The sequence below is a fragment of the Elephantulus edwardii genome, unplaced genomic scaffold (genome assembly GCF_000299155.1).
Source record: "Elephantulus edwardii isolate Elephantulus edwardi_28Jun2011 unplaced genomic scaffold, EleEdw1.0 scaffold00099, whole genome shotgun sequence".
Taxonomy (NCBI): domain Eukaryota; kingdom Metazoa; phylum Chordata; class Mammalia; order Macroscelidea; family Macroscelididae; genus Elephantulus; species Elephantulus edwardii.
In genome coordinates, this window is record NW_006399849.1 from 4897829 (window position 1) to 4909283 (window position 11455).

Genomic DNA, 11455 nt, shown 5'->3' on the forward strand with positions numbered 1-11455 from the left:
CACTCCACTATGCAGCTTTCTTTCTGGACTTTTGTCATGACAATAATACCTAATCATATATTCCTTTTAAACAGTTCTCTCTCTCATCTGTTTCAATGCGGTATACATGATTTATACCCTCTTTTCTTAGGTTCTCCCCAATCCCAATGTCAGTCCCTTTTTATAACTGTGGCACTATGCAGTATTTTCCTTTTGTGACAGATGTTTCACTCAGCATAATGTTCTCTATGGTCACCCATTTTGTATAGTATTTCATGAGTTCCTTGTTTTTCCATGCAACATAATATTCCATTGTGTGAATATACCAGAGCTTCTCTATCCATTCCTTTGTTGATAGGCACTTGGATTGTTTTCAACTCTTTGCTATGGTGAACAAATTTGCAATAAACAAGGGTGTGTAGATATATATATGCTTGGGTGACAGTTCTAGTTTCTTTAGAGTATATTCCCAGTAGTGGAATTGCTGGGTCAAATGGTATGTATATTTCCAACTTTTTGAGAAAGCACCATACTGCCTTCCATAGTTGCACCATTTTACACCCCACCAACAGTGAATAAAGGTTCCAGTCTCTCCACAGCCTCGCCAGCATTTGTTGTTTGCTGCTCTGTTGAATTTTTCTATTCTTACTGGGGTGAGATATCTCATAGTTGTTTTGATTTGCATCTCTCTTAGACTGAGGGATTTTGAATGTTTCATCATGTGTTTGTTGGCCATCTGAATGTCTTCTTTGGTGAAGTGTCTGTACATATCCTGTGCCTATTTTTCAGTTGGGTTGTTTACCTTTATCTTGTTGTTGTGCTTGAGTATTCTATAAATTTTAGATATAAATCCCTTATCAGACATGTAATTGCCAAATATTTTTTTCCCAGTCTGTGACTTCCCTTTTTATCCTGTTAGAGAAGTTTTTGGATGTGCATAGGGATTTGATTCTTAGAAGGTCCCCTTCATCTATCTTATTCTCTCCTGGTGGTAGATTTTTCAGTATGCTTGAAGACTGTTCATGTGGATGAGGTCTTCTAGAGTTCTTCCAAAGTTTTCTTGTTTATAGTCCTTGGTTTTAGTCCTAGGTCCTTGATCCACTTTGCGTTGATTTTTTGTGTGTGGAGTGAGATGTGGATTTTGCTTGAAGTTTTTGCAGATAGTTTTCTAATTTTGCCAGCACCCTTTGTTATAAAGGCTGTCATTTCCCCACTTAACTGATTTCATCTCCTTGTCAAAAATCTGTTGACCGTAGCTGATTTCTAGGTTCTCTATTCTATTCCATTGATCTATCTGTCTGTCGTTGTACCAGTACCATACTGTCTTGACCACCATGGCAGTGTAGTAGGATTTGAAATCAGGGGGTGATGCCTCCTACCTTGTTTCTCTTTTCAAGGAGTGCTTTGCTTATTTGAAATTGGAGATTGCCTTTTTTATCTCGTTGAAGAAAGGAATTGGTATTTGTATGAACGTGCAAATTGCTTTTAGTCGTATTGTTGTTTTTACAATATTGAGTCTTCTTATTCATGAGCAAGGTATATTCTTCCATTTCTCCAGGTCTCTTTTTGTTTCTTGTAGTAATTCTTTGTAATTTTCTTTGAATAGATCCTTGGTGCTTCTGGTTAGATTTTCTCCCAAATACTTAATCGTGTGATTAGCTATTGTGAAGGGTACTGTTTTTCTTAGCTCCAGTTCTGTATTCTCTTTGTCAAAGTAGCAAACTCTAATTGATTTTTGTATGTTGATCGTGGGTCCTGCCAATTTGCTGAATTGGTCAACTATGTCCAGTACTTTTTTTACTGAGTCTTTAGGGTTTTCTAAGTATACTGTCATATCATCTGCATATAGAGATAATTTTACCTCCTCTTTCCCAGTTTGGATACCTCTTATTTCCTTCTCTTGTCTTATTGATATTGCTAAGACTTCCAATACAATATTGAATAGGAGAGATGAGAGTGGCCATCCTTGCTTAATTCCTGTTCTCAAAGGAAATGCTTTTAATCTCTCTCCACTGAGAAGTGTTGGCTCTCTGGTTTGTGTGTATACTTTTTACTATGTTGAAGAAATTCCCCTCTAATCCTACTTTGTTGACTGTTTTAATCAGGAAAGAGTGTTGGATTTTTTTTTGTCAAAGGCCTTTTCTGCATCCATTGATAGGCTCATGTGGTTCTTGTTTTTTGCTTTGTTAATGTGATAAATTACACTGGTTGTTTTTCTTATGTTGAACCATCCTTGAATACCTTTTATGAATCCCACTTGGTCATGTGAATTATTTTTTAATGTATTGTTGGATTCTATTGGCCAGAATTTTATTCAGGATTTTTGTATCTATTTTCATGAGAGATGTTGGCCTATAGTTTTCTATTTAGGTAGTGTCTTTACCTTTCTTTGGTATCAAGGATATTTTTGCTTCATAGAACGTGTCTGGGAGAATTCCGTCTTTTTCTGTTCTCTGATATAGTTTATGTAGAATGTTGACAGTTCTTCTCTAAATGTTTGATAAAATTGACTTGTAAAACCATTTGGTCCAGGCCTTTATTTTGGCAGGAAGTTATTTTATTACCTTTATAATTTCTTCTTTTTGTAATGGGTCTGTTCAGGTATTCAGTTTTGGTTTGTGTCAGTTTAGGTAGGTTGTGAATTTCTAGTATTTGTCTATTTCCTGTAGGTTTTCATATTTGTTTGCGTATAGTTTTTTATAATATGCCATTGTTAGCCTTTTTATTTTAATTGGTTCTGTTGTGACACATTACCTGCTTCATCTTTTATTTGGATTATTTGTGTCTTTTCCATTGTTAGTTTTGCTAGTGGTTTGTTGATTTTCTTGACCTTTTCAAAGAACCAACTCCTAGTTTTGTTGATGGTTTTAACTGTTTTTCTGTTTTCTATTTCATTTCTTTCTGCTCTATTTTGTTTTTTTAGAGGGTGTCAGGTTTTCTTGCTATTCTTTTCTAATTTGTTGGAGATGTTGGGATAGAGTCAATGGTCATTTTTTTCGTGCCTTTTGATGTGTTTGCTTATTGCTGTAAATTGATTACTGCTTTGGCTGTTTCCCAGAGGTTTTGGTAAGTGGTGTTTTCATTATCATTTGTTTCAAGAAACTTTTTAATTTCATTTTTTATTTCTTCTAGTACCCACTCATGTTCAAGCAAGGTTTTGTTCAGCTTCCAAATGTATGTTTTTCTTTTTTATCCTCTTGTTATTAATTTCTAATTTTGTAATATTGTGGTCTGAGAAGATACTTTGTATTATTTCTAGTTTTTTTAATTTATTGATGCTTTCCTTGTGACCTAAAATGTGATCAGTTCTGGAGAACGTTCCATGCACATTGGAAAAAAAGGTGTACTTTGCATTTCTGGGGTGTATTAGCCTGTAAATATCAATGAGATTGACTTGGTTTATTGTGTGGTTTAATTCTTCAGCGTCTTTGTTGAGTTTCTTTCTAGTAGTTCTCTCTTGTCTTGAGAAGTGGTGTATTAAAGTCTCTAAGTACTATAGTACTGTTGTCTATTTCCTTTTTCAGTTTTCTTAATATTTGTTTTATATATTTTTCAGGTCTTTCATTTGGTACATAGATATTTATCATTGTTATGTTCTCTTGTTCTATTGACCCTTTAAGCATTATGTAGTGCTCTTCCTTGTCCTTTGTGATGGTTTTTTCATTGAAATGTATTTTATCAGAGATTAATATTGTTACTCTTGCTTTTTTCAGGGAGCCATTTGCTTGGTGTATATTTTCTCACCCTTTTATTTTTATTTTTTCTTTATCTTCATTTTTCACATGTATCTCTTGAAGACAGCATATGGATGGATTTTGTTTTTTTATCCAATCTGCTACTCTTTCCCTCTTCAGTAGTGCATTCAAGCTATTCACATTCGGTGTGATTATTAAAAGAGAAAGTTTCATTTCAATGATTTTGTTGAGTTCTTTTTGGTGTTCTTGCTTTGTGCTTATGTAGGGTGTAAGGTAGCCTCTTTCTTTCATGATATTGCTTTGGTAGAGTTTTTCATGCCTGAGTTGATGATAGGTTCTTGATCTCTGAAGTCATTGCTCTAGAAGAGGGTGGGGCAGCTATCCTGCCTGTTTTGCTCTCAACATCTGAGCCAAGGGAAGGTTCAGTTCAGGGCCCGTGAGAGCAGCCTCTTGTTTCAGCTAAGTTAGATTGAGGCACTGCGGATTCAAGGCAAGTTAGTTGATCTGATGTGAAGGCACAGGTGCTTGGCAGAATGGGCACAAGACAGGTACTAGCACGAATCTCACACAAGTATGGGGCTGGCACGCCTCAGGACCTCACTCCCATTCCATCTGTCCGTCTCTTGCCTGGTGGCTCTCACCCAGTGGGGCTTTGGGTCCAGAGGGCTCAGCATCCAGAAGGGCTTAAGAAAACTCAAATTCCCACTATCCTGCTTGCTCTGGTGGGTGGGTCCCACAGTAGCTATGTGACTTCCACTGGAGGTTCACCTGCCTGCTCCAACCAGGGGCTCAGGCAGTGGCTCCTGCCAAGGCAGGCAGCTCCCACCACCCCACCTCAGCTTGCTATTTATGTGGCTCCCAAAGTAATTGTTTTAATAAAAGTTCACATTCAAATTCCTACTGTCCTGCTCGCTCCCTGCATGTCACTCCCTCCATCCACTCATATGTTGATGGATATTTATTTTTTTTATTCCAGCTTTCAGCTACTGTCCTTTGCAGTGAACATTTGCGTACAAATATAGGTTTAAGACTTTGCTTTCAGTTCTAATGGGGTACATACCTAAGAGGAGATGTCTGGGTTTTATGGCGAATCTAAGGTGCCGTGGTGGCACAATGAATTGTTAAGTGCTCAGTTGGTAACTGAAAGGTTGCCAAGTTCAAACCCATCAGTCATTTCACAGGAGAAAACACCCATCAGCCTGCTTTCACCCAGGAAATCCTCTTGGGCAGTTCTGCTCTGTCATATATGGTTGAATTGATGGGGTGCACACACAGCATAGTAATTTTATGTTTAACCCTTTGAGGCACTGCCAAATTGTTTTGCATAGTGGCTGTTTTATATTTCCAGAAATATGTAGGGTGCTCTTTTTTCTACTTCCTCTCCAATTCTTGGTTTTCTTTCATGCTCTTCTATTCTTCTTTTTTTTTTAATAATAGCCACTTTAGTGGAGATGAGATGTGTCTTGTGCTTGATGTACATTTCCCTCAAGACTAATGATATTGAATATCCTTTCATATATGCACTGGTCATTTGTTCATCTTCCTTGAAGAATTTTGTATTCTAGTCCTGTTCCTGTTGTAAACTTCAAATTGTGTACCTTTTTATTTATTGCATTGTAGAAGTTCTTTACATATTTTTAGAAACCATTACAGATATATTTTTTGTATTTTTTATTTTCTGTTTGTATTTTCTCTCAGCCTGCACTATGTTTTGATTATCTTAATTATGTCTGTTGATGCACAGTTTTTCATTTTTATGAAGTCTTTTTTATCTCTCTCTCTTTTTTTTTCTTTGCTGGTAGTGTGTTTTGATGATGTTTCTAATAGTTCATAGGCCAAATCTAAGACTCTAGATATCTAATCCATATTATCTTCTAAGGGTTTAATGATTTTGACTTTTATATTTAGTTTGTTGATCCACTTTGTGTTAATTTTTTGTATGTGGTCTAAGATAGGTGTACACTTTCCTTCTTTTCTGTGTTTATATCTGATTATCTCAGTATCATTAGTTGAAGAAACTGTTTTTTTCTCCATTGAATGGAGTGAACTACAGGTTTTGACATGTGGTATCATGTGATTTACTGGAGCCATTATTTTCAGTGAGAGAGGCTAGCAAATAAGTAGAACAGATTTTTTTTATTACTCTGTAAACTAACCAGACTGTATATTTGAAAATGTGGAATGTTTCATTTTAAAGTGATAGTTGATGTTTTATTAATTTTTCACCTCAGGCATTGATAAAAGTTTTTAGTTCTTAGTATATAAGGCAGAATATGTGGTTTCAGTAAATAGTTTTCAACTTAGAATAAAATTTTCTTACCATTCTTTATCAAAATTGTGATTAGATAACTGATTTTATTTTTTCTTTTTATTTCATATTGCATACAAAGTTTGTGTACTTTGTGTTTCATACTGTCTTTCATTCATATTGTATTTATACAATAATCCCATTATGTTTTATAAAATTAATCACTATTGAACTATGCTAACCATTACTCTATATTTTCAGATTCCCCTGCAATGTTTCCCATTTTTTTTACACTCCCCCTAAATTGTGCAATCCTTTGCCTTCCCCTCTGCCCATCCTCACCTCTTCCTCTCTTGGATCCCCATGTATGTTTTATTAGTTACCTTCTGTTTTTACACTAATGGCCATATGCAGTATATATTCTTATGAGACTGAGTTAGTTCACTCAGCATAATGCTTTCCAGTCTCTCTCTAGTTACGTAGAAATTTTCTAAATTGTTGCTCATTAATACTGTGCAGTACTCCATTGTGTCAATGTACCACAATTTCTCAGTCCATTTGATTGTGGCTGAACATTCAGGCTCTTTCTATGTTCTTGTAATGGTGAATAACACTGCTATGAACATTGGCGTACAAATCTTCATTTGTATCACAGTTCTAATTTCTTCTGGGTATATTCCTAACTGTGAAATAGCAAAATTTCACCTCGCTGGATTCCTGATTCATTCTCTCTCTCTTTCTGTTTCTCTCATATACATGTAGGGCATGGATCATATTTTTTAGCAGTTTTGGAGAACAGTTATGAAGTGTTAGGAACTAAAAGTGGTAAGGATTAAAAAGAACATCTATTGCCTCTTTAAAGATCTTGATAAAATAATGTGATTGAAAATATCCTGTTTGCCAGCTGAGCAGAAGCTGGTGGGATTCAGTTGGAGAAGCAGACTATTAAATTCTAAATGGACTTAATTTTTCCTTCAGTTAATAGAAGAAAAAATTATTTTCAAATCAAAGTTACTTGAAGATTTTTGAGGTGAGGTCTATTTCTATTTGGCCATGGTAACAAATTTTAAGAAATACTTCTCCTTTTTGTCCTAATATGTGATCATTCTGGGGAATATACCATGTGCACTTGAGAAGAAAGTGAATTGAGGTTTAGGTGGGTGCAGTACCCTGAATAGATCCATAAGTTGAGTTTACTGATTGTATAGTTTAGACCTTTTGCATCTTTGTTAAGTTTCTTTTGAGTTGACGTATCCTTTGGTGTGTTGAAGTCTCCTGCTACTATTGTGTTGCGTCTCTTTCTTTCTTCAATTCTGTTAACTGTTGCTTTATGTATTTTGCAGGTCTATCATTTGATGCATAAATGTTGACCAAGGTTATGTCTTCTTGCTCTATTGTGCCTTTAATTAGTTTGTAATGACTATCCTGATTTTTATGGTGGTTTTCATTCTGAAATCTATTTTATCAGAGATTAGTATTGCCACGCTTGCTTTTTTTATGGTTGCTATTTGCTTTGTATGTTTTTTTCCCCCAGCCTTTGATTTTGAGTCTGTCTTTCTCTTCTTTTTTGAGATGTGTCTCTTGTAGACAACCTACTGATGGGCTTTGTTTTTTCATCCATTCTGCTACTCTCTTTCTTTTGACCTGGCGCATTTAGTCCATTCACAGTAAGTGTGATTATTGTTAGGCCGGGCTTCACTTTTGCCATTTTTCTGAGTTTCATTTTCTGTTCTTTCTGGTTACTATGGTCCGTGAATGGAGTCTCCGTGTGAAGGACTTCCCTTAAAATATCTTGTAGTTTGGGTCTTGCTTTCACAAATTCCATAAGTTCTTTCTACTCTGCGAAGGAACTACTTTCTCTTTCATATTTGATGGAGAGCCTTGCTAGGTATAGAATCCTTGGCTGGCAATTGCTTTCTTTCTACTTTCTGTGTATGCCATCCTATTATGTTTTAGCTTGTCTGGTTTCTACTGAGAAATTTGAACTTATCTAATTGTTGTCCCTTTGGAGGTGACACTTTGCTTTTCTCTTGCTGCTTTTAGAATTCTGTCCTTTTAATTTGGAGAATTTGACTATAATATGTCTTGATATTTTTATTTTTGAGTCTATTCTATTTGGTATTCTCCAAGTTCCTTGAATGTGGATTTCCCTGTTATTCAAGATACCTGGGAAGTTTTCTTCTAGCACTTCTCCCACAATTTTCTCTGTGACTTCCCTCTCCCATGTTCTGAAATTCCAGTCATATTTATGTTGTTCCTTTTGATGTCTTCCACATGATTCTAATGTTTATTTTATTTACATCTCATCTCTGATTTTTCTTCTAGTATGTTTCTACTGAGGCTCTTGTCTTCCAGCTCATTGACTCTCTGTTCCATCTCTTCAGTTCTATTTTTTTTTTTCTCTCAGAGTGTGTTGCTACTTCTGCCAATTCTGTCTTAATATTCTGGATTGCATTTTCACGATTATCTTTTATTTCCATTACTGTGTTGTTGGCTGTACCCTCTCTGTCATGTGAACTGCCAGAAGTCCAGGCTGGGTTTAGAAGGGGTCGTGGTACTAGGGATATTGTAGCTGATGTTAGATGGATCTTAGCTGAAAGCAGAGAATACCAGAAGAATGTCTATCTGTGTTTCATTGATTATGCAAAGGCATTTGACTGTGTGGATCATAACAAAATGTGGCTAACTCTGAGAAGAATGAGAATCCCAGAACATTTAATCGTGCTAATGCGAAACCTATACTTGGACCAAGAGGCAGTCATCAGAACAGAACAGGGCAACACTGCATGGTTCAAAATTGGGAAGGGTGTACCTCAGGGATGTGTCCTGTCTCCATACCTTTTCAACCTGTATGCAGAGCAGATCATCCGAGAGGCGGGGCTCTATGAGGAGAGGCGTGGCTCTATGAGGAGAGGCGTGACATTAGGGTTGGTGGACGATCTATCAATAATCTGCGTTATGCAGATGACACAACCTTGCTCGCTGAAACTGAGGAGGACCTCATGCACTTACTGCAGAGGGTCAAGGACTGCAGCCTTCAATATGGACTGAGGCTTAATGTCAAGAAGACAAAAATTTTCACCACTGGACCAATCGGTAGCATCAGGATGGATGGCGAAGAGATTGAGATTGTTCACAGCTTCAGTTTACTCGGCTCCACAGTCAACACTCTTGGCACCAGTAGCCAGGAAATAAAAAAACGTATTGCGATGGGAAAGTTTGCGGTTAGGGACCTCTCTAAAGTACTCAAGAGCAACGGTGTCTCTCTGGAGACTAAGATGCGCCTGATACAGGCTATGGTTTTTGCAATCACTTGTTATGCATCAGAGAGTTGGACAATGATTAGGGAGGATAGAAGGAGAATTGACGCCTTTGAGCTGTGGTGCTGGAGAAGAGTATTGAATGTACCATGGACTGCCAAGAAAACAGACAGATTTATCGTAGAGAGGATTAAACCAGGCTGCTCCTTGGAGGCAAGGATTCTGGGGCTTCGTCTGACATACTTTGTACATGTTGTAAGGAGAGACAGGTCTTTAGAGAGGGACATCATGCTGGGTAGAGTAGAGGCACAGCGCAGGAGGGGAAGACCCTCTATGAGGTGGATTGATTCGGTGACTGGGGTAATCGGGATGGATGTGTCAGAGGCAATGAGATTGGCACAGGATATAGCACGGTTTAGGGCTGTTGTACATGGGGTCGCTATGAGTCGCAAACGACTTGACGGCACATAACAACAACAACAACAACCTCTTTGTCTGTTCTATCAGTTTTTTCTTCCATAGCTTTTTTTCCCTCATCCATAGCTTTTCAAGTTGCTCCTCATCAGTCTATTTCTTCTGAATTGTTGTCTCTGAGGTATTTTCTCTCTTATTGGCTTTCATTGTTTCTTCTAACATTTATATCTCTTTCTGTAGCTGTTCTAATATCTTTTGATCAAGAAATGGGAAAGATCCAGGGTGAAAAACAATTTATTCAAACTTTGTAAATAAATGCATACATACATACATACATAAAATGACTACTAATAAAGTTATTAAAAGACTGGATCAAATTAAAGATGATTTGGTAAATAGGAGGTAGAATGAAATGACTTAGCAAAAGGAAATGAGTTTGTATTGAAATTTATTTTACTGTGAGCATGTTTTTATTTGTATACTATTTTCTAGTACAAAACAAAATGTACAACAAAATCAGGAATGTATTGGAAAATGAGAAATCTTATTTTTAAATTTGGTTGTCCTCTTTTATGACTCAGATCTGTCTTTTGACTCTGTTATCTCTCTTCAGTTTCAGAAATCCTATCCTGAAGTTTATCTACAACGATTTCCTACACCAGAAAGTGAAACACTTCTGTTTCCTGAAAAACCTAAACCAAGACCACCACTACTGATTTGGGCACTAAGAAAGCCTTTCCAACCATTTCAAAGAACTAGAAGTTTTCGAATGTGATTAATTACACCCAGTAGAGAACCCTGTTGTGGTTTGTGTGAATGGGCAGTTAGCAGAGAACATTGATGGTGGGAGAAGGATAGAATAAAACATGGACTACTGAAATATATTGAAATAAAATATTATTTGGCTTTTAAAATATGTTGTGCTTTAATCAGTATTTTTTAAAAACAATACCTTTTTAAAGTATACAAATCCATTCAAAATTATTGGTCAGATGTATTATAGCAGTGTTAACATTCGTTTGTAATTGCTATGAAGTGAAAGATGATGTCTTTTCATTTTTTATTTGTTGCTGTTTGTCACGGTGCCTGTTAATTTGTGTATGTCTGTGCTATTAATGTCTTTAATGTAACCAAGTCTTAAATATGGTGTATATATTTAAATAAGAAATACACTGGGTACTGTTACTGTGATGCTGTTGACGTAATAGCCAAATGTGATGTCTCTTGTATAAATTCTGTTTTACATTGCTGCACAGAAGCTTATAATGTACTGTATTGTGAATGACTCTATTTTTAAAACGGCAAAAATGTGGAATATTCTGATTTTATTGAAGCTGGTTCTTCCAGAAAATGAACATTAACTGATGTTTACCTCTAAGTGGAGTAGATTTTACCTGCCTTGCATGGTATATCAGAGTTCGCAAAAGAAGGAAAGATGAACAAGATGCTAAATACTCTGGGTTCTTTAGTGCTATTGCTCCTAAGTTTTATTTTTGAAAAGTTTTGTGGGTTAAGTAAACCAAGACTACTCCTCTTTAAAAAATGTATTTTCATCACTTTTCCCATCCTTTTGGATATATATGGAATGTAAATAAATACAATTTTTTGTAATTCATTTATCTTTGGAGTTTTTTTGTATGTTCTTTGGTTAGTCACAAAGCATCTTCCTGTGCTAATCATCCTTGCCTTTGCCAGTGTTCTCGCATTAGTCATTTCTTTCTGTGAAAAAACTAAGAAATAGGATTCAGGCCTGAGTACTACAATAGTAGAATAGTACATTATTTTGCCTTGCCCTTTTACAAAATAGTTATGAGCTTGGATAATGGAGTACTTGGATGACTACTTTTGAGAGCAATTAC

General features: G+C 36.2%; 1 protein-coding gene across 1 annotated transcript in view; it reads left to right on the forward strand.

Annotated features, from left to right (window-relative positions):
• Positions 1–10371, forward strand: part of LOC102863518 (DEP domain-containing protein 1B-like) — a 115468-nt gene extending 105097 nt beyond the window's left edge. Inside the window, exon 9 of the mRNA XM_006891539.1 lies at positions 10210–10371. Within this exon, the coding sequence (XP_006891601.1) occupies positions 10210–10371 (162 nt within the window). The remainder of the gene's footprint in view (positions 1–10209) is intronic.
• Positions 10372–11455: the final 1084 nt, after the last annotated feature.